Source organism: Ambystoma mexicanum, chromosome 13 (assembly GCF_040938575.1).
Source record: "Ambystoma mexicanum isolate Mex_15411 chromosome 13, UKY_AmexF1_1, whole genome shotgun sequence".
NCBI lineage: Eukaryota > Metazoa > Chordata > Amphibia > Caudata > Ambystomatidae > Ambystoma > Ambystoma mexicanum.
Genome location: NC_090938.1, coordinates 398,497,644 through 398,521,634, shown reverse-complemented (window position 1 = coordinate 398,521,634; position 23,991 = coordinate 398,497,644). Strand labels below are relative to the sequence as shown.

The window sequence follows — 23,991 nt, the reverse complement described above, 5'->3', positions numbered from 1 at the left end:
GGACTTGAATGCAGTATTGCAGGGCTGGACAGATAACACCCTGGGGGTGCGACCAAACTCCTCAGTTGCTAAGGCTATTCAGGGGGGATGTCGGAGCTAGGCTTGATCGATGTTTGGAGGGCTTTGCATCTGGGCGAGATGGGGTAATTCCTTTTAATTCCTCAGTGCATGACACAAGTTCACACATCAATTGTATCCTAGCCAGGTCATAGCTGATTCGAGGGAGTGTATCTTGTACGATGCCATCGCGGACACTCGCGGATCACTCTCCTGTAGAATGGCACTTCCGATTGGCTGGCGTGTTGTTAGTACAGCCTCGCTGGCGGTTCAAGGGTCAAGCTTTACTAGACATGGATTACCGTAGTGAAGTACATGAAATTGCAAAGGTTTACTTTGCGACAAATGTGGACTCTATACAGTCCGCTGACATTCTTTGGGGGGTGTTTAAAGTCACTCAGAGGGGACAATGTATCTCAATCGAGTGCAATGTGTTGAAAAGCATCCAAGGTAGATTGGATCGGTTGGAACTCACCCTCACGAATCTGGAAAGTGGCAGCGGTGAGACTGGCCACTCTGAATCCCTATCTGAAATCCGTGAGGTTTTGAGTGAATTCAATGCAGAGGCTGATAGGGAGGTGCGGTTCTTGGCTACGCCGCAACTGGTCCGTAGTTATGGGGAAGAAGGGCAGACCGGGCAGGTACCTGGTGAGAATGCTGAGTATTGTCAGAGGTCAGACTGACATACCAGCGATACGTCGCTCGAACAGGGCTCTGGCGATGGACCCTGGTGACATCCTGGCAGAATTTTGTGTTTTCTATGAGAATTTAGATGACGAGTGGGCTAGAGGACACCCAGACAATTTACGTAGTTTCGTCGACAATGCTCCCCTAAACCTGCTCAGTGAACCGGCCGTGGAGGCACTGAGTACTGCAATCACTGTGGAGGATATCCTTAAAGCAATTAGAGATCTCCTGTTGGGTAAGACTCCGGGATCGGATCACTTCGGAATTTTTTTTTTTTGTTTAGATATTTTTATTGATTTTCAACATGAAAGGCAATACAAACAATTATATCAACAATTCATTCCATTTTGTCCAAATCAACAAAACCCTCCTATCCCAACAATTCTTCAATATTTCACATATTTGGCATAAATAACAGTGTTGAGTACAGATTATACAATACGCTATATCCTCAGTTGGTTAATTTGGGGCAATGATAGAGAAAATGGGGAAGAAAAAAAAGAAAAAAAAGAAATTCACCAAGTTCATTGGGTCAATTATCTCTCTTTTAGCCAGTCAGAACCATGAATTCATTAAGCAGTATTAGATATCAAGAGTTCATAAACATGATTACCATCATTGCTCATTCTCTGTCAAAAGTGCGTAAGTACAAAGCTAACAGAGCTATAGGCAATTCAGGAATTCATAAATTGCTTCAAGAGTTGTGGTTGGAAGAACATGTGTTCTTTATCAGAGACAAAGTCCAGAAAGGGGCGCCAGATCTTCCGGAATCTCGAGAGTTTTCCCTCCATCACTGCTGTAAGCTTTTCCAAACCTAACAATTTCCACAGTTTCATCCACCAGTAGGCCAAATGCGGGCCTTCCAATGTTTTCCAGAATCTAGCTCTGGTAATGCGGGCAGCCACTAATAAATGTGAAATCAAGCTTGCTTTATGCCCTGACATTGGGAAGGACCCATCTTCCGGGGCATCCCCCAACAGGAACACCCTTGGGTCCATGGGGAGCACGGAGCCCGTGATTTCCTTGATTCTAGACCTCACCTCCAACCAGTATGACTGAATAATCTGGCAATGCCACCACATATGAGCCATGTCTCCTCGCTCACCACACCCATGCCAGCATGTGTCCGGATACTCTGGATTAATGGAGTGGAGTCTGCTGGGGGGAAATACCACCTGAAACACATTTTGATGGAATTTTATTTTACTAGAGCACAGCGAGAACTGGTCTGAGTTCGGTGCCAGATTCGTTGCCGAGACTCCTCCGAAATCTTCAGGCCCAGTTCTCTCTCCCAAGCTTTCATATACGGAAGTTTCTCATCTATGGAAGCTTTCTTTAAGAGTCTATAACATAGCGAAACCTTGTGGGACTGATGACCTTCAAGAATTTTCAGTTCAATGCCCAGAGGAGCCCTTCGAGCTGCCCTGCGGGTGTCCCTATTAGTGAGCCAGTGGCGTAGTTGTATGTATCGAAAGTGTTCCGTTTCCGGGAGATCAAACTTTTCTTTGCATGCCACTTCGGAATTTTTTAAGGAATTTGGCCCGGGGGTTGCAAAATATTTACTTGAAAGTGTGGGACGAGGTAAGACACTTGCCCCCTACAATGCAGGAAGGGATAATCACTCTCCTATTAAAATCAGATAAAGACCAGCTGGACTGTGCATTGTACAGACCAATCTCCCTCATTAAAGTAGATACAAAAATCTTCTCTAAACTCTTGGCAGACAGATTGCTGCCATTCCTCCTGTCAATAATACATGTGGATCAGTCAGGCTTCATTCCGGGGAAGAGTATGGCTCTTAATCTAAGGAGCTATTTGGGGTGTTGGCTCAGGTGGATCCCTCAGTCCAGGTAATAGCATTGCTTTTAGACATGGAGACAGCCTTTAATTCGGTGGCATGGGATTTCCTGTTTGCAATGCATGAAAATATTGGAACCCCTGCTTACTTTCTGCCGTGTGTCAAGATGCTGTATTCAGGGGTGAGGGCCAGAATCGGGTTATTTGGAAGACACTCAGAGGCGTTTGGCCTAGGGTGGGGGACACACCAGGAATGTCTTCTATCCCCACTTTTATTTGCTATAGCGATGGAGCCTTTGGCTGTGAAATTGAGACAACTTCATGAGCAATGGGGTGTGGCGCTTGGAGGCACTCGTGAGTTGATTTTGCTCGATGCGCACAATATTATTTTGTTTTTTAGAAACCCCAGTAGTAATCTAACCCCCCTCACCCAGGAAGTTGAAGCGTTCAGGAATATATCAGGACTGAGAGTGAAATGGTCCAAGTCAATTCTGTTCCCGCTCAATGAGAGTACGAAACGACCAGTAGGGGCGGAGGGATTTAAAGGGGAACAAGAGTCTGCAAAATATCTAGGTATACATATTGGCAGATCCAGAACGCAGCTCTTTCAGGATAACCTGCTACCTTTTTTGTATTTTTGCAAGGAACTTGGGGTTGGTCACCCTAAGTTATCTGGGGGAACCCAGACATGGACCCCTTGCTCATCATGCTCAGAGAGGCACAGCTCCACCTCACTGAGGAGGCCCAACAAGGATGAAACACGTGTTTGGGGTTGCTGTTGGTACTCTTGTTCAAAGGAGGTTTGCCTAGCATTTCGGTGCTGGACTGCCCATGTGGGTGGGACAAAGACTGATATGCAAATGGATATTCCTCCTTTGTGAAAGGTACAGTGAGCAAAAAGGGATGGCTGCAGACTCTCAAAGTGGGAAAAAAAAACACAGAACTGGTTATCATGCCACGTTCTTTCTAGAGAGTGGCGCCTGCTACCTTTTTTTGTATCTTTCAGGACAACTATGCCATTTATATGGAGGAGCTTAGAAGCTGAATTGAGCATTGGGGCTCTCTCCCGATCTCTCTCCTCGGGAAGGCAGCGATTGTCAAAATGATTATCTTACATAAACTGCTGTATTTATTTCTGAATGTCCCAATATGTCCAGGGTCCCAATTCTTTGCCAAGTTGAAGTCACCAGTGATTAAGTTGCTGTGGAGCCCGAAAACACCCAGGATACGATAGAAGTACCTAGTCAGACGTTGGGGTAGAGGCGGAGTTGGACTGCCAGACTTTGAGTTATACTACTTGGCGGCACAGGTTGCCTTTGTCTCCTACTGGATGCCCCCTTTCCGGGCAATTCCCACATGTTAAACTGGAAAGGAGTGTGGCATTCCCACACTCGTTACAGAGCTCCCTGCTCTCGTTTAAGATAATGATAAATGCCCCTTCGATCCAGCGGCCTGTACAGTACACGCATGGGAGCAGCTATGCCGCAGGTTGCAGATCCCCTTTCCGTACACCCCAAAAATCAATGGCCCTCATTACAAGTTTGCTGGTCCGGGAACTATGCTACCGGTAAGCATGCTGGTACCGTAGTTCCCGGATCGGCAAACTACAAGTTCTGCTTGCGGGCGCCTTTTAAGCCGCCAGATCTGACCTGGCGGCTGCAAAGGCACCCGCGAGCAGAGCACATCGGATGCACCGGCACCATTCACGAATGGTGCCGGTGCATCCGCCTTCCCCATTGCCATTGAGCCCTATGGGGCTCAAATGGGAATGGGTACAAATATTTTCCGGCACCCTGGAATGGGCAATTACCGGATCCGCCGGGGGTGTAATACCCCGGTTATTGCCCATTCCAGGGCACCGGAAAAATGACGATTCCGGCGGCAGCCGTGGCTGTATTACAGGCACGGCTACCGCCAAAGTCGTAATCAGGCCCAATGTCTGGAATATTCAGGCCCTCGCCCCAACATGTGACAAAAAATACGTGGGGATTGGTCGAGGTATGGTGTGCAAACTCTGGCAGACTTCTATCTGTTCCCATTTGTTTCATGGGAACAGGTTGAGGATAAGATTGGGGATACATTTGGTTTAGCATTCCAATTCCACAGGGCCCAGGGGGCATTCAGGGCATGGTCCCCATCATTCCCAGCAGAGCCTGGAATGGTCTCTCTGATGACATATACAGTAAAATCTGCAAACTGCAAGAGGATAGTGGCAACAATATATTTCATGGCCCAAAATAATACATCTGGGGAAGTAATTATTAGTAGGGAAAAATGGGAAAGGAATTTTGGTGAAGAGGTGGGGGATGCTAGGTGGAAATCTGTGTGAGCAGTCTAAGAAAGTGTCAATTAACACTCATTTTAAACTTATTCAACTCCTCCACCGAGTATACATAACCACAGCGGTCCAGGCAAAGTTTGACAGTAGGAACGATGGTAGATGCCTCCGTTGCGGTAGAGATAATATTTTTATACATGAACTGGTCACCTTTTGGACGCAGGTTGCAGAAGTGACAGAGGGCTTGGTCAACTGCAAGGTCCCGCTGAATATTTTAAGCTGCATGTTTGGGTTGGTACAGGGCATCTTGAAGAGTGGGAAGAAATTACTATCAATATGTATGATACTGGTGAAAAGAGGTATATTAATGCTCTGGTCAAGTCCTACAGCGCCAACGCTGTCCAAATGGCTAAGAGACTTGGCATGGTGCTGCAACAAGGAGCAGGATTACTGCAGACCAAAACCTTCGGGCTTCCGACCCCCAGACATTTGGGACCCTGTGCAGGGTATGCTCTCTGCAAGGGAGGAGGCTGCCCGATAAGTGTATCGAATGAAGCATCTGAGAAAGCCCTGGAAGGAGAGAATACACAGCAAAGTCAAGCTGAACAATGCATAAAGTAAATCACATGAGGGAGTTCTCATAAGGATATATCAGGTGTAGCCAAAGACTGTGTTGAAATTGTATTAAAGAGGAGCAGAAACCCAGCAGAAGAATACACCGGTTATTTTACCAAAATTAATACTAACAGCCAAGTTGTTTTGCACACATGTTGTTTTGCTGACCAAAAGAAGCCTAAAGAAAAAAACCCTTAAAAGTTTAAAGTGCAGTGAAGAGAAATCCGGGAAAGGGAACCATCCTCTGGAACTGTGAACTTTATTCATTTGGAAATGTATGTGTTGGAGATACGCCTTTCCTTTATGAACAATGGTACACTTTTCAAGTCCAAAGACATTTCCCTTTTCACCTTAGAGTTAATTTCAAGAGTTTGAGGGCTAGAATTGTATTGTGGATACACGACATTTTGTTTTGGACATCTTGACATTGGACAGACCCTTAGTTTTGCCTTAGACAGGGAAATACTTACATCCTAGAATAGGGATAGTGAGACATTTTCCAACCCTTTTTGTTTAAATAAAAGTGTATGGCCAAAACCATGAGTCCTCTGTGCCCGCGTCTCATTCCTGGCTCCTCACAGCCCATATACAGAATACCCTTGCCCAATGATTGGGGAAAACACCCTTGCCCAATGTCATGGAAGCATTAGCCTAAGAGCAGCTAATCAACGGGCTTCCAACATTTTTACAGAGGGACGTACTTCAGCTAAGCAAACCGAGCATGACTATCACCGTTGACACAGCTCAGGCACATGCTGAGGTGGCCTAACAATTAAGAGCGTTACACCAAGGGGAGGAAAATAAGAGTGATGTAAGATCTGTGCCCAAAGATCCCTTAATGACCAAGTTCGACACATTGTTTAAATCTGTTCCCAAGGAAGATGAGAGAAAGGTGGAAAGAAAATGTCCTCCTCTCAGGAAGAGGCCCGCTGAGAAACCGGATGAGAATAGGTATGACCATAACCTGTTTCTCCTGCGGAGAGAGAAGTCACCTCTCCCAACACTGTCCCAGTAATACTAAAGAAGAGCCCATAGAAGTGGGCTGGATGGCAGGAGGTATGTGTGAGGGGTTCAAGGAACAAGACATTGAATCCACCAAAAGTTGCCTGTGTCTCTCGACCCCCTTCAAGACCCAACGAAAAAGTAAATGGGGTACTTTTCTCTGCCATAATAGAATCGGGCAGCAAGCAGACGGCCATCAGGTCAGATTTAATATATCTTGAGGATATCAGTATAACAAGGCCTGTAGGAATTACCTGTGTACAAGGCGAACATGAAATATATCACAGAACCTCTATTTCTAACTATTCGGGGGAGAAAGACCACCATGAACTCATCCGTGGCTCAGGGACTGACCGAAGGCCGTTATTGGCATGGACATTCAGGATTTTAAGAACTTAATGAATAGTTTGAACAAGACACGCACTAGGTATATTCCTATGAATACCTGGGAGGAAGAGGGCTTTATAGCTGAAACCCCAGCCTGGGACGTGGGAAGAAAATCTACCAGAAAACACACCTAAAAATATATGAAGAACCACTCCCAAAACAAAGTTATATGGGGAAGCCGAAGGCTTAAGGGGAAGGGCATGTGACGACCCTTCAGACAGCGTCACTTTTCCCCAGAGGGAAACCCCTTTCCATGAGGCTAGGGAGGTGTGCCCGCTAACCAATAGTCCCCATAGGGTGGTAATATGCGGGAGAATCTCATGGAAAGGAACCCCCCACCTGGGGACAAGGATGCAAATTGGGGACACACCCCCTTTTAACTCCCGACCCCATAAGGTAGTAACCTCGCCCAAACCTCTATTTCATAGACTTATTTCAGAAGTTCTTAACGTGATAAGTACAGGCACGAGGAAGAACTTGAGAATGCTACAGTCAAGTGGGAAAATGCTCGACCAGCTGTTATCAATGAAATTGGAGTTACGGCAGGGCGGACCCTGCTATATCAAGACGCCAGAAACAAATGACAGCAGAAGAGGGATGTAGACAGAGAGAAGGAGAGGAAGATAGAATCGGAACGCAAGATCGAGATGAAGACAGAGGTAGAAGTAGAAGGAAGACTTGAAAGCCTAGAGGGAGAGACGTGTGGAGAGACGTGTGGTTCAAGAGAACATACAAGAACCACTCGCAGGCCAACTAGGAGTTGGCAGTAGTGGAAGAAGAAGCAGAAAGTGGAGAAGGCATTCTGCAACGAGGCAGAACGCCAAACGTTATTCAAGTGAAACCTGTTGGCCGGTAGGCAAGAGTAAGGCAGAGAAAGAGGAGAATCGGCGTAAAGACCCAGCAGAAAAGACATATGTTATTTGTGAGATGCCAGGAAAGCGTTGTACCAGTCGGCAGGGAAGCAGCCCAAAGGAAGGATCGAGATCGGGTTCCGGTGGTAGGACCCGTAATGGAAGGAACGTGCGGTCCGACAACTGTGAGACCGCTAACATTGAGAAGCATCCACAGTGGTGGTGGCTGAACGACCCGTACAGAAGGGACGGTTGAGTCCATTACCAACATCAGAACAACCAGCAGTACAGGGCCCAGGAAACAAGAGCCCAAAAAGAGAAACTATTTATCGCCACAAGATCCCAGGCAGGACCGGTGAAGCATCCCAACTTCAAGATCATGGAACAGGAGTTATCAAAAGTCGGGGAGGGAGCCGAGGGAAACCTAAGAGAGCTTTGGAAAACAGGCAACAACAAGTTACTATGAAGAACTGTTAACTAAGCAAACCAGTTTAAAGAATGCTTAACTAAAAGAGAGGTAACACTCACCTCAGCGGTTGTGAATTGAGCCTGTCTTTAGAACTCCAACCCCAACTCCCCCAAAATGTTTTTTGCAAGGCTCTTCAGGAGAATCATTGGCAAGAACAGAGCTCTTAAAAGGGACTTTCGAGAACAATCGCTGACAAAGACGTAAACATACTAAAACACGTGGGAAATAGAAGCCCTCCTACGCCAGTCCCAGAACCATCTAAAGGCTATTTCCAAACTTATGATCGGTCGACACCAGAAACTGCCAAGAGTCCAGTCCTTTCAATCCACAGGGTCAACACTCCCTTTCGAAATAATTAAAAAAACATTGTGTTTGTCTTCTCTTTTGAAAAGCTGAGAATCAGACCCTTTTGTTTAGAAAGTAACCTGATAGCATCCAGGGAACCGAGAATACTTGAGACTGCAAAGGAGACGAAACAGAGAAAGTAGCAAATCACTTCGAACCACAATTTGCTGGCTGGCTAATCAAAGGTGTGGCGCTGGTAAGTCGAGTGGAACTCAGGAAGCATTTTTGTCGTCCCAATGGGGGCGGAACAAAGAAACTCAAATGTGTGGAAACCTCCATAGAAGAATTACAAATAATGCTGAGGAACATTAGGGAACCAGCTAGGAGAAGGGAGTCATTCTCCTAGTCCCACAAGGATCCTGTAGAACTGTTTTGTTTTGTTGGTGGGTAACAAAAAGCCCTTGAACTTTGCATCCAGGAGAAAAGAGTCATTCTCCTGGGGTCACGAGCAGGACCAGAACTTTATTATTGCTTTTTGTGACAGGGATAGCGTAGGAGACTTTTTGACTGGGACAGTGCCTTTTGATTTGGACGTTCACAGACCTCCTGACGAGAACCCAAGGTTATTTAGTTTAGGTAGGGAAACCCCATTAGAGTTAAGGATAGATAGGTATATTTTTTCTTTTGAATAAATCTTTATAGCAATCATCATAGCACCACTTACCAGTCTCTTCATTCCTTGTTGCCACAAAAGCCATAGACATGGACATGGAACCAGTTATTTCTAGATTGACAACCTCTAGGGATGAATGATGTGCAATAGCTACTCCCACACACCTTCTGTGAGCGTTATCTGCCCACATTAGTTGATACTCTTTAGAAATCATGATGAGCAAAGCAGAAAAGCAAACCAATGCAACAAAGATTCTATGATAAAGATAACATCTGTCTACTGTGTCTCAGTTATCTGATGAATTCAAAATATGTGTTTAATTGCAGAGCCTGTGCTAAAGCCACTGTGATTGATATACTTACTTTTAATCTACGGGTATGTTGCAATTCCATTTGTGTGCTGAGAAACAAGTGCTTTAGATATATCCTGTTTCTCAATGTGCAAGGGAGTTGAAGATCAATATGGTAGTAACTCCATAGAGCTCTGAGAAATAATTTGAAGGGACTTAGTTCCAGGTTTATGGGCTTTCACTGCCTATCCCCCACAGCATTGCCAACTCCCTCTGACAGCGTTCTATCACTGATGAGCACATACACCCTTACGTTTCACACACTAGCTGCATGGGGGCACGCTGTGGATGCTCCATCTTGGGTTTAAATACCTTCTTCATCTGGTCACTACACATGTGGCCAGGAAACACAGTCAGAGGGCGCCTTAAGCTGACTCCTTGCAAAGAGATGAGTGCTAGGGTACCCCTTAAGATATGTACAGGTTCCAGGCATATTACCCTCCAAAGGAAAGTGAAACAGGGCCAATGACACTCAAAATAAAAAAGGCAAGTAAGTATATTAAACTCTCAATTAAGCACAAGTCATTTCAATTATATAGGAATTAATAGGCAGTCAATTGAACAGGCATCTACATCAACAGCTAACTATCACCTTTTTCATATCTTTTATTTGGGAGTCAAACCAGTGTAAAGATGCAACAAATCAAATAAAGCTGACATTTAGTAATGGTGCTGTAACCTCCTGTAGTTGGAGAAAAAGGGGACTCATTTGGCAGGATGTAAATTCTTAATAGATATAAAAGTAGTGAAATACAGCTCTGTCCTAAAAATTTGAAAGCCCATATTTTGCTTTTTTGTTGGTATTGGCACTGCCAATTATTTGATATAATAAATATTGACCATTTAGATAGAGCATACCACACATTGAATTAGCACTTGCTACTCAAATAATGGATATTCTTATTTCCTTTTGAATGTATTAATTTGTTTGATGTCCCTTCTCAATGGGGAAGGAAGTATTTTTCTCTTTGTGGAAGACCCATCTTTGTTGGTAGTCTTTGTCCCTGGTGTTTCTACATAGGGCAAAACTATTCAAATTGCTGAATGCCGCTGGCCCTGAAGTCAGTGTCTGGTAAATCTAGCTCATTGATGGAACACTTATCGACAATGTGTGTCTATGTGTACATCATATGAATGACTCAACTCTGATTTAAAAGCACGTATGACTGTGAAATTAAATATTATAAAACCTAAAGGAATCGTTATAGTAACAGCGCAAAGCTCTCTCAGAGCACTTTTGAGAGCCTCAGACTTAGCTGGATGAGCCCATCCAGCTTTTTTGTGTGTTTCTGTACTTTATGGATCCTGGTGTCAAGGGATCGTCATATAGTCTGGTAGCTCCTTTCCAAAACAAAACTGGTATTTTTTTAATTTTGTTTATAATTCCAAATATTAAGGAATTTGCGTGGTGCCCGCCTCTTTCTCCTCTCTATGTGTACACCACATAAACATGTCTAAGGTCTCTTATCAGGAAACAGAGTTCATGTGCTTTACCCCTGATGATGTTCTGATGATGAATTCTATGATTGTGCAGAACAAAACATGTTGGGCCGCTTGGTTAAATTTTACACTTTATTAATTGCATGAGAGTGTGCTTATAATGCAATCTAGTTTCAGTGAATATTATATAGCACTCATCTACTTTAAGTCATCCAAGGAGTAGAGCACTTCAGGAGTTGTTGATTGAGTGAATGTGAGAGTACAAAGACATAGCACTTTATATTACAGCATTACCAAATATTTGTTCATTGTTATAGAACACTATTGTATGAAAAGACCATGGGCCTCATTACGACTTCGGCGGTAGCCATGCCGCTATTGGCGGCATGGCTGCCGCCGAAATCGGGCCCAGGTTCCCAGAATGGGGATTTACCGGGCCATTCCGAGTTCAGAGGGCCTGGTAATTCCTCCCTCCAGGAACCCAGCCCGGACCTTCCCCATTCCCATCTGAGCCCCCATAGGGCTCAATGGGAATGGGAGAGGGTGCAAACAACAGGCGGATTACGAGCGGCCCGTTGTTTGCTCCCTCTTGCCCTCGCAGGACCCGGTAAGGACGCCTGGTTTGACGAGGCGTTACTTACCGGGTCCCTCGAGGGGAGCTTGTAATGAGGCGGAACGGGTTTAACAGGTCCGCCTCCTTTAGCGGAGCCCCTTAACCCGTTCTACCTCAGTCGTAATGAGGCCCCATATGCTGAGCTATGTGACAAGCGATCTACTCAGGTGGAACATAGCCATATGCCTATGTGTTTTAATATATGCAAATAAAATGTATTTTAATGTTATAATTGTGTTTAACTAGAGCGGGGTTGTTGTATAGTTGATATGTAATTCCAGGGGTAACCCACTCTAGTATCTCATATTCCCCTGTGGTATCCCAATAGGTGTGTTTGGAACTGTTTATGAGGCTCAGTCTAAATGGTGTCTAGCTAACTCTGTCTCTTATGCCTTTTGTGAATGGTATACTGAGCTCTCAATAAGAGAAACCTTTGTACCCTATATCTTCATGCATGTGAATATCATTCTCTTTGGTAGAACTATATGCCCCTGCTGGGTCTGTGTACTGTAGTCTTCTTACCTTACACTCGTCTGTGATTGGAATTTTCTGTGGGAAGGTCACTTGCTCCTGCATGGCTCTTATGAGTCTTCTTAGGTTGGTGTCATCGAAAGGCAGGGTTGCAGTAACAAAGATGTAGAGGATGACGCCCATACTCCAGACATCAGACAAGAAAGGGTTGTAGGGCTGGCCCATCAGGAGTTCAGGGCAAGAGTAGGCGTAGCTGCCGCAGTGGGTTGTGCTGAGGTTTGCTTGACTGTATATGTTACGGTTCCCTTCAGAGGGTGTGTTGGCTATCTTTGCAAACCCAAAATCTGATATCTTGATGTTATCCCTCTTGTCCAATAGCAGATTTTCAAGCTTCAGGTCTCTGCAGTGGAAAAACAGAGATATGCATTTTGGCTTTGGATTGTGCTTCAAGATCATTTCACTCTACATTTCTTGTCTGACGATAATGGGGCCTACCACCTGTAAGGCTTGACCCTTCTACGCCTCTGTTATAACTCACAGAGCTCTTTTACTAAAAGATTGCAGCTACATTTTAGGGCATTTTCAGTGTATGTCCCGGAGTATATTATCTATTATCGTCATGGCACTGTCAACGCTGAAAGAAACCTTTGACATATACCATCTGTGCAGAGTGCGCAAAGTATTCTTGTAATGTCTCACTTGTGTGTGGTGTACACCTACTGTGTCTTGATTGTGCACAGTCTACATACTTTCGCACCAGTGCATACATCTTTGCTGATTCCTCCTGTGGATGAAGGCCCTTTTTGTTTCAGCTGTACACAATGCTCAAGCTTTATGTACACAATGCCCTTGTTGTGCACCTCATTTTCATACTACTTTGCTATGTCCCACCAATACACAATATCCTTAATGCGCACCACCTGTTTACAACGCCTTTTGCTGTATCTCACCTGTACACAGTACTCAATATTTCTCACCTGAGCACAATGCGTTCCTGTGCTTCACCTGTGAATAATGCCCTTAATATGTCTCACCTACTTGCAATGCTCAACATCTCTATCTATAATGTACAGAATGCCCTTTTTCTCTGCTTGGCACTTTGTTCCTGATATATTATTTGTATGCAATGCCCTTGCTGTCTTACCTTTTCACAAAACCCTCTTTCTCTGACTTCACTTGTTCATTGTGCTTTTGGCTTGACCACAGTTGTCTTGCTTTGCCTTCCATGTGCACAATGTCACTGCTGTGAACACACCTGTGGAAAATGCCCTGGATCTCTCAATTTGCATGTTGGCCCTGATAGATTATGTGCATGCCATGCCCTTGCTGTCTCACGTTTTCACAACACCCGCTTTTTCTGACTTCACTTGAGCATTGTGCTTTTGGTGAAACCTCATTTGTGCGTGATGCTCTTTCTTTGACCTCTTTGATCACAATGCCATTGCTGTGACAACATTTGTGCACATGGTCATTGCTGTATCTCACATTTAGTGTGTCTGCCCCTTCTAAGGACACACAAGACAGGCCGGATCTGGAATCAAACACACAGAACCTAGCACCTAGTTTAGATTCAGATTTCCTTTTATGTAATGTGGTGAGACTGACCAATGACACACGTGACACCAGGTACATGTATTTCAGAAGGATGGCTTTATTTAGTATTCTGTCGAGGTCAGAGTTGGACTAAATAGCTATACGAACTAGGGAAATATTTACAAATGATAAAGCAAACAGTGGCAGGGATGGGACAACACAAAGTTTTTTTTTTCAGGTGTTGAAGACCGCCATGAGCAAGTGCCCAAATCACAAAGTTCTTGACCTACTCTTAGCTGTGGCCAATAGAAAGTTCCACATCCTAATATTAGCCTACTGGTTATTCCTAAACTAAAACCCCAAATGTTCCAGGGCTGGCCACAAATCCTACTGTGAAATGACCACCCCGTGTCTAACACAATAGGACAGAAAGGTTCTCCATAGAAGGCTCTTATAGGGTTTACTCACAGTTTGGACCTTTCTTCCAGCTTCCTGCTTTCACCACACCAGGTAAGACCTCTCCAAGGTTTCAGGCTTCTCAGGATCCTCTTCTCCGTTTTCACCTCAGCCTTCGTGTCTCCAGCCTGAACTTGGTTTCCCACAGCGCTCCTTGCAGGACATATTGGGTTGCTCTTCAACTTCTCATGCTTCAGATTATTAGATAAGCTTCTCCCATACCGTGGGTTTCTCAGTGTTCACTTTTGTGTCTCCCCTAGACCTTGGGACTTGCAGCATTCACTTATTTATTTTATTTTATTTATTTGTTGTTTGCTTGTTAGGCGCTTATACAGGAAGTCAATTCTGTTTCAAAGTGCCCACAGAGCAACAGGGAGGGGACAAGGGGATGTGAAACAATTAAACAATTAAATACATAAAGAAACATTAAAAACAGTGGGTGGGGGTAGGATAAACCTACTATGCCTTGTGAGTGTTCAGAATGTGCAAGTGCAGAAGGCAGGGGGAATGGGATAGGGGCTTTGGTGCTCATGGGTGAGCAACAGGTGAAGTGCAATGTAGGGTAAGTGCAAGCCTCCATGGAGGAAGGTGAGCCGAGGCAAGTGAGGTCAGGCCCCTGAGGATGCATAGGGGCCCTGCACACCAAACAAGCAACTGTGAAATTAGCAGAGGAGAGTGATGGGGTGAGAGGAGATAAAGAGGAAAGTCTTCAGGAGCTTCCAGAATTTAGGAAAGTTTTGGTCAAGACAAAGAGGTAGGGGGAGGCTGATCCAAAGAAGGGAGCCAGCAGAGGAAAGCGATCGACCACCTGCCCTCTGTTTAGTGAAACGCTTTACACACAGAGTTGGTGCCAGAGGAGCGCAGGAGTCTAGAGGGGGAATATGTATTAAGAGAGAGTTGCAGATAGTGTGGTCCCCGGCCCCAGACAGCCTTGTGGATGATACAGAGGGATTTGAATTTAATCTGTGAAGTAAACGGGAGCCAGTGAAGACCTTTTAGGGCAGGAGAGATGCAGTCCATGGTCTTGAGGCCAAGGATAAGTCTTGCTGTCCAATTCTGGATTAGCTGGAGAGGTCGCAGAGTGTAAGAAGGGAGATTCAGGAGCAGGCTATTGCAATAGTCAAGCCTAGAGAGAACAAGGGCTTGGGTAACATTGAGCTTCTGGTGGAAGGTGAGAAAAGGTAGAATTCCTTTGAGAATGAAGAGCTGAAAGTGGGACTTCTTGGCAATGTACTGAGTGTGAGGGAGGACGCAGCTTTCCTCTTGGACATATTAAAACAATCTGTAGTAAAACCAGGGATGCGCCTTGGGGTGTTTAGGACACTTGAGTTCATGTGCTAGCCAAGTTGCTGTCAGGGCTCTGGCGAAAATACTCGTTCAAGGGAATTTGCTGCTTGGTTGTCACACTACACAGTTTGAGCGCCAGACAAATAATATCCACCAAATGATTAGCCCCTTACTCTGGTGGCTAGATATGTCATAGATAAAAAATAGTTAAGGTTACAATATGAGCACAACTATCTTTAGGTCAGTAAATCAGTGACTCAATTGATCTAGGCAGTGACTTTGGGCCAGCTGAAAGATAAACAGTTAATTAGATCGGAGCGAGACATGCCCGATGGCTAAGGGGGCCACCTTAGTCCGTCTCCCCCTCCTTGCTCCCGTCGTCAATGACCTGGCACACCTATGGTTCTGCTGCGATTTTTGTTGCCCCAAGGAGCCACAGTAAGTCTCAATCGGCTGAAGCAGGGATTTGCTGCGTACAAAGCTTTGCCTGAATATTAAATATCAAATACAAAAATGGTTTTGCTATATCCAGACGCTATTCCATTTGTTATCCAAGCTCCCAAGCACCCGATCTCCCCAAATCCCGGCCTCCCGGGCTGAAATTCAAGCTACGTTGCGCCTTGGTGGTAATTTAGTAGCGGCTACCTGCCAGTGGCAGATTTTCACTGGGCTTATGAGACAAGCATTCAGCAAGCCTTGTGTGGGCCAAGTATGTACTGGTCCACTGGTCCGCAGTCGTTGGAGGGGTTGTACCGCTTCAGGAACTTGCAGCGAACAGCCTCTGCTGCAAATAGCCACCCTTGCACCGGCCGAGCTTAAGTCACTCCAGGGTTCAGCCCCGTCTTTTGAGTAGGTGGGCGGGTCTCTGTGTGTCACGTTGTCGGGTAGCAGCTGGCTCCTCGACAGCCTCTGCTGCAAACAGCCGCCCTTGCGCCGGCTGGGCTTACGCTGCTCCGGGGCTCAGCCCGGTCTTTTGAGTAGGTGGGCGGGTCTCTGGGCATCACGTTGTCGGGTAGCAGCTGGCCCCTGGAGAGTATCTGCTGCAAACAGCCACCCTTGCGCCGGCCGTGCTTACGCCGCTCCGGGTCTTAGCCCGGTCTTTTGAGTAGGTCGGAGGGTCTCTGGGTCTCACGTTGACGGGTAGCAGCTTGCTCCTAGACAGCTTCTGCTGCAAACAGCCACCCTTGTGCTGGACGGGCTTACGCCGCTCCGGGGCTCAGCCCGGTCTTTTGAGTAGGTGACTGGGTCTCTGGGTGTCACATTGTCGGGTAGCAGCTAGCTCCTGGGCAGCCTCTGCTGCAAATAGCCGCCCTTACACCGGCTGGGCTTACACTGCTCTGGGGCTTAGCCTGGTCTTTTGCATAGGTGGGCAGGTATCTGGGTGTCACGTTGTCGGGTAGCAACTGACTCTTGGACAGCCTCTACTGCAAACAGCCATCCTTGCGCCGGCCAGGCTTAAGCCGCTCCGGGACTAACCCCAGTCTTTTGACTAGGTTGGGGGGTCTGTGGGTGTCACGTTGTCGGCTGGCAGCTGGCTCCTGGACAGCCTCTACTGCAAACAGCTGCCCTTGTGCCAGCTGGGTTTATGCCTATCAGGGGCTTAGTCCGGTCTTTTGAGTAGGGGGGTGAGTTTCTGGGTGTCACATTGTTAGGTAGCAGCTGGCTCCTGGACAGCCTCTGCTGCAAACAGCTGCCATTGCGCCAGCCTGCCTTACGCTGCTCCGGGGCTCAGCCCTGTCTTTTGAGTAGGTGGGCGGGTCTCTGGGTGTCACGTTGTCATGTTGCAGCTGGCTCCTGGACAGCCTATGCTGCAAACAGCCGCCCTTGTGCCAGCCGGGCTTACGCCGCTCCGGGGCTCAGCCCAGTGTTTTGAGTAGGTGGCCGGGTCTCTGGGTGTCACGTTGTGGGGGTAGCAGCTGGGTCCTAGACAGCCTCTGCTGCAAATAGCCGCACTTGTGCTGGCCGGGCATACCCAATACAATTTTATTAGCCCTCCTGTGTCCGACTGGATTAGAGTACAATGTAAGCAACAGTATCTTCTAATTTGCGTGGAAATCTTACACTGTTTGAGGAAGAAAGGCAGGGTATGTACATAAAGCCACCTTATCCTTGTGGACAAGCGTATAAGGTCCTGAGGTTGCTAGTACCTGAATTGAACTTACTCTTCTAGTTGAAGTTAATGTCACCAATAGGATACTTTTCCAAGTCACCAATTTGATATCCACTGAGGCCATTGGTTCAAAAGTCTTATGAGCCAAGACTGCAAATACCACATTGAGGTCCTAAGCAGGGTGAGGCCTTCTGAACAGAGGGAATAGCATGCCTAGCCCCTCAAGATGATGTCTCTTTGGCAGAAGAAAAGACCAGGACCCTCATCACAAGTTTGCCCGGCAAGCTGACCTACTATTTCCGCCACCTGATATCCCGGAATGGGACTCCATGGAGGAAAATGCAGGTATTTCCGGCAGCCGTAATACTGGTGTCAGAAATACTGGCTGTTTTTTTGCCAGTAAAGGCAAGTTCCTGAACGCTCACACCAGAGAGAATATAATCTGTTAGGGAAGAAAGGCCAAGTCGATCTTGTAAGGGTAACAAGTTTTAATCTCATACACAGATGAGTGCAACAGCAAAGGATTCTTCTGCCAAGAACGTTCTGCCGAAAGGTAGTACAAGCAGAATCTTATAAATAAAAACATCGTCACTGATGATGCAATATATAGAGTAGAAACCTGCGCAGCTGGTTGGTGTGCACCTATACATGATCCGCCTGCTCCATAAGAGATGCCAGCTCATTGGTTCCAGCCCAGTCCGTTCGTCTTCCATCGCGTGGGTGCTGCGGTGATCACATTCTCACATCGCTGGTCAAAGAAAAAATTAACTAAACTCATATCACAATGCTACTTTGTCATTATACTGTGCACAGAACAGATTTTAGGGCTGGCTCAAAGGAGGTTCTGGGGCACTCTGACATCCACACACACATTTCATTCACTCCCTTCCACGCCATCCGGCTCCAAGGTCTTCACCCTCATTTTGAACTATAATTTATCCCTCCCAGCACCTCAGAATACAAACCACATTATTGTAACTCAAAGACATGCAATGTCCATACTCTTTGAACATTCAGGACTTGTTGCTTTTAGGGGTGGTGGTCAGAGGGCACACGGGGCCATGGAACTCTGGGGTCTTAAGGATCAGTCAGTTATATGAGCTAGAACTCATGGTCGCCTGGGGATGGGCCAGGTCACGCTTTGGCCAGTGTGAGATAAGATGCACACAAAGTGCTGGTCTCTGATCGCGACCTTGTAGGGCGCATTCCTCTTGAGTAAAAAACACATCTTTGCAACACTGTTAGAACAATGAATAGGCGTTGTGGCAGTTGGGGGTGAGGGTTGTCCTCATGGGAGCTTGGGCATGGCTGGAGATTTCCCTTGTCTCGCAATTTGGGCCTAATCTTGCAATACCGCATTTGCCGCGCAGGCCTTGTCTCTTAACTACGATCATTAACATCTATGAAAAAAAGCAATGTTGTTTGCGCCTCACTGTAAAGCATTAAGGGGGGTGGGACTAGGCTGCCCCCCTCCCAACACCAGTGGGGTCCTGATTTACCTCCAGCTCCTGGCTGGAGGTAAATCAGTGAGCCCCCACTGGCAAACTTTGCCAGTCCAGAAACAATGCCATCCACAGAATTACCGACAATTTTCCCGGACCGGCAAACTTGTAATGACCCCTCATTTCTTTTGAGCTCTCTAAAGCATCTTTGGTCGCAAGCTTCTACAAGTATCTACCTAGACCTGTGATTGAGCTAGATGAGCAGAAAGCCAAAGAATATAATGAAGCGAGCAGGACAGTGGACTTGAATCCTATCTGCTCTGTCCAAATGCAAAACCTCGTCCACTTACTCCAATACTGTGTGAGTTGAATCTTTATGCACTTTCTGTATTGTACAGATATTTTCCTCCAACAACCTGAAATGACCTAAAGTCAGCTTCTCAGGAAGCATGCTGGTAACAACAAAGCTTGTGGATTTGGACGGTGACCCTCTGCCCCCCACCCAGCTGTTGGGACAGTCTGAATCTGTGTCAAGTCCAAAAGCCACACTCTGAAGACAGCCAGAGGGGAGCTATCAGAACCAGCTTGAAAGATGCTCCAAAGTTGCTGATCACCTTTTGTATGAGGGGGTCAGTGGGATAATGTAATATTTCAGGGCATTCTACTGTATCTGAAAAGCATCCACCATGAACCCCTGTCCCACTGTTGTGCAGTCAGTCAGCATCAGCACTAGAGTAACACATAAATAGCTTTGAGTTTGAGATGTTTTATCTGCCTTTCGTTGTCGAGACTCGTCCAAAGGCCATGTGCACCGAGCCCATCATAGAAGAATCTGTTGTCAACATGCCAGTGTGAGGGACTGCAATAAGAGGCACTCTGATTATGGGATTGCTGTCTTCCTTCCACCAGAGGAAATCTTCCTTCACTAAGACCGGGATCAAAACCCTGACCGGCTGGGATCATTTCTCTTGGTCCCAACATACCGCTAGATGCAACTGTTACTATCTCATCTTGAGCCTGGCTTGTGGAACAGTACAAATCCATGTGACTAGCAAGCCAAACAGATGTCGGTACCACCACACCGAAGTGTGATCGCTTCAAAGGAAATGACCAATTAATCCCAGTATTTCTCTCTGCCTGTCCAAGGTCGGGAACACTCACCCCTGTGCTGTTTCCCAACGGAATCCCATAAAGGATATAGGGCCTCATTACACGGATGGCGCTAAGGGATTACCGGCACCGTTAAGGGCACCAGTGCCGGTAATCCCTTAGCGCCTTACTACAAGGTCCCTCAGCGGGTCCCGTCCTTAATGTGTGGTCAGACCACATGTTAAGGAAGGGACCCGCTGAGGGACTCCAGGGCAAATAACGGTACCGCTAATAGCGCCATGGTTACCGCCGTCCGTGTAATGAGGCCCATAGTCTGAGACAGCGTGAGTTCTGACTTTTTTTTTAGGTTGAAAAATAACCCCAAGTTGAACATCATCTCCATTAGTGTTTGAAGATTTTGCGTTGTCTCCTCTGGAGCCTCACTCTGACAAGCCAGTCATCCAGGTTAGGGTAAACATGTTGGCTGTTGCTCCGCAGCAAGCCAAAAATGGCAGTCACACACTTTGTGAAAACCTGTGGTGCTGAGCTGAGCCCAAAAGGCAGTACCCTGTACTGAAAACAGTTTTCCATGAACGAAAAGTGGAGAAGGTGTCGACGAGGCCGCCTAATTGGCAAATGTAAATAAGCGTCCTTCAGGTCCAAGGCACATAGCCAATCCCGCACAAAAGACTCTGCAATCTCGGCAGGTGTCACAATATTTAATTTTCCTTGTGGTAATAATTGGTTATGGTAGGAGAGATTCAGCACAAGATGCAGGCCACCATGGTTCTGCTTTGAAATTGCAAAGATTCTTGAAGAGAATCCAATGACCTTGTTCAAGGCAGGGACAACCACTACCGCTATGGACTCTCAATAGTTTGCATGTTCCTTGAGCAGTGTCCAGAGAACAAATCTTAAACAGAGAGGGGAGAGAAGTGCAGGAGGAAGAAAAGCAAAGGGCAGGTGGAATCCTGCAGAAACCACAGAAATTAACCAAATAGCTTGAAGAGGTGGCACCATCACCACTTGCATCCCACGGGTGTTCTTGAGTCCAGAAGTGACTCATGTTTTTTTTTTTCTGTGGGAACTGAGGAGAAAGGGGGAGAATAGAAGCCCTTTGGGGTAGCCTGCTCCTGTTTATGGCTAAGCTATTAGGTAATCACTCTGGCTGTCTTGCTTGTCTCTCTTGGAAGCCCCTGAAGCTAACAAAAGACCTGGACCTATTATCACATCTGCTTTGAGATGGATCAAAGGATTTAGAGTAGGTAAATAGGTAGAAATCAGGGTGAGAGATCCGAGAGCAGCTGTCGAATTTTTGAAGCTATTTTATTTTGCCTTCAAAAAGATTTTGCACAGATTGGTATTTTTAAACATTTACACAACTTTTGATAAGCACGAAAAGTTAGGTGGACAGATATTTCTTTTTTTGCAAAATACAAATGAGTATCGTCCTCTTTTTTTGTGGAGGAACAATTTTCACAGTGATGCACAAGTATACAGTACAAGTGATTGACGACAGAAGGTGTCAACGGTGTGCAGCCCAGGACTGTGATAGGTCCAGGGGTACTAGAACAACAATAGTGAACACAACACTATTCTACAAGCACATATAAACAGGGGTTGTGCCACAGAAAATCGACACAACAGTGTTTCGGCCAAGCTGGGCTGGGATTACGCCCGAGGTGGTAGTGGCCTTCATCAGGATGCTTTCTTACTACAGGTTCTGTCCGTAAAAGAAATCGTCTGCTGTGGTGCAGCAGTGACGCTGTGCTGGAGTTCTGTTATGGTTGCCGGACTCTTGGAGACATGGGAAGACTCGTATGACTAGGGTCACTTAGGCTACTAATTGATGCCTCTGGTCTCTGGGAGCGAAGCCTGTGTTGGCTGTGTCTGTGCTCCTCCTGCCAGCATCCATTACCGCGAGGAGCGCAGACACAGCCAACACAGGCTTCGCTCCCAGAGACCAGAGGCATCAATTAGTAGCCTAAATGACCCTAAGTGACCCTAGTCATACGAGTCTTCCCATGTCTCTAAGAGTCCGGCAACCATAACAGGACTCCAGCACAGCGTCACCGCTGCACCACAGCAGACAATTTCTTTTACGGACAGAACCTGTAGTAAGAAAGCATCCTGATGAAGGCCACTACCACCTCGGGCGTAATCCCAGCCCAGCTTGGCCGAAACACTGTCGTGTCGATTTTCTGTGGCACAACCCCTGTTTATATGTGCTTGTAGAATAGTGTTGTGTTCACTATTGTTGTTCTAGTACCCCTGGACCTATCACACTCCTGGGCTGCACACCGTTGACACCTTCTGTCGTCAATCACTTGTACTGTATACTTGCGCATCACTGTGAAAATTGTTCCTCCACAAAAAAAGAGGACGATACTCATTTGTATTTCGCAAAAAAAAAGAAATATCTGTCCACCTAACTTTTCGTGCTTATTGAAAGTTGTGTAAATGTTTAAAAATACCAATCCGTGCAAAATCTTTTTGAAGGCAAAATAAAATAGCTTCAAAAATTCGACAGCTGCTCTCGGATCTCTCACCCTGATTTCTACCTATTTACCTACAAGTACCCTCCTGGGCATATCAGGACTTTGCCAGGCGCCCTTTATATACTCTCAAAGGATTTAGAGGCCAGCTTAGTTAGAATAGCTGGTGTCTTTATTGTTTGAGGGCTTGCTTTCTTCTATGTAAGCTCATCGTCCATGGATTGAGTGAAATAGGTCAGACCCCTCAAAGGGCAGATGCAAAACCATTTCCTGCACATCAGGAGCAAACCTGACGGTATCTCTATGACCCAATGAGGATTCTAGTAGATCCTGAGCTACTAGCCTAGCTTCCGCCAGATCCACCTTGAAAGAGGCTTGACACACAACAGGAAGATCTTGAAGAAAACCGAAATCCCCCTGCACAGCTTCTGGTTTGCCACGCCCAAGACTGCATCTGCATTTGCTTGGCGGAGGTGCAGAGAAGCAGTTGCATAAACTTTATGGCCGTTTGCCATCAGAAACTTCCTTGAACAGAACTGCTGACACTGAAGTAGAATAAGTAGCAGGAGATTTTGAGTACAAGGAATCTGGCACCACTACCACTGAAGAATGAGGCAGTGGATGAGATGATAGAAATGGAGCTTCCAAGACAAACTATCTACAGTAGGGGTGCAAAATTGGTTTAGCTCGAGGGCCCATTGTACAAACAAGTCTCATACAGTGGGGCGGCTCTCCATGGGGATGATCTGGCAGTTGAGCAGGGCTTAGTGCATGAATTTGAGTTAAAAATAAGGTTTCGAAACATACATTTTAATTATCATTCTATTTTAACTGTGACTTGTGTAATATATTGCCTTGTAATAGCATCACCATTTTGATTTATTTTTTTATTTATTTATATGATAGGACTGAAGTCATGTTTTTAAACAGAAGTAAAACTGCAGACACAACCTGGACCATAGAGGCTTCACACTTAACATAATAGGGAGAGCGAGAAGGAGACAAAGAGAGATATAGTGGGCGAGAGAAAGAGAGGTGGGAAAGAGAGAGCGAGAAAGAGACACAAAGACAGAGAACGAGTACGTGAGAGAAAGACTGACTTTAGGCCCGGCCCAATTCAGTATAAACTTTAGGTGATCCTGAGGGCCCTAAATAATGTCCTGAAGAGCTGCATCTGGACTGCGGGTTGCATGTTGTGCACCACTGGTCTATGGCAGAGCAACTGGTCTATGGCAGGCATCAGTCTTTTTGCTTGTAGGATGACATGAGGGTGGCTTCAGCCAGATCTTTTTTGAGACTGCAAGTTCATCCTTTTAAACCAGCATACCAGACCAGCTAGAGAACTGGAGTGCTATAACCTCAGCCAAAACTCCACCCTTAGGCTAATCCCGCTGTGGCCTTCAGAAAATCTGCAAGCCCCTCAAGCCTAATATGGAAAGCTTTAGCCGAGAAACAATACTTGGTCTTCTCATCTTCAATGTTAGGACCCCTGTGATGGTATGTGGTGTGGCAATGTTGTCTGCTAGAGCATCCCCCTATCCCCAATCTCCAGGCTTAGCGTCCATCTTCCTTTGCCTTCTCAAAGACTCCATCAGCACAGGAAGA

General features: G+C 46.1%; 1 protein-coding gene across 4 annotated transcripts in view; it reads right to left on the bottom strand.

Moving 5' to 3' along the window:
- TSSK4 (testis specific serine kinase 4) overlaps nt 1-23,991 on the bottom strand; it is a 2,423,787-nt gene that overhangs the window by 529,226 nt on the left and 1,870,570 nt on the right. For all 4 annotated transcript variants that reach the window (XM_069633969.1, XM_069633967.1, XM_069633970.1 and 1 more), the window contains one exon: nt 12,026-12,374. In XM_069633969.1, coding sequence (XP_069490070.1) covers nt 12,026-12,374 — 349 coding nt within the window. The remainder of the gene's footprint in view (nt 1-12,025; nt 12,375-23,991) is intronic.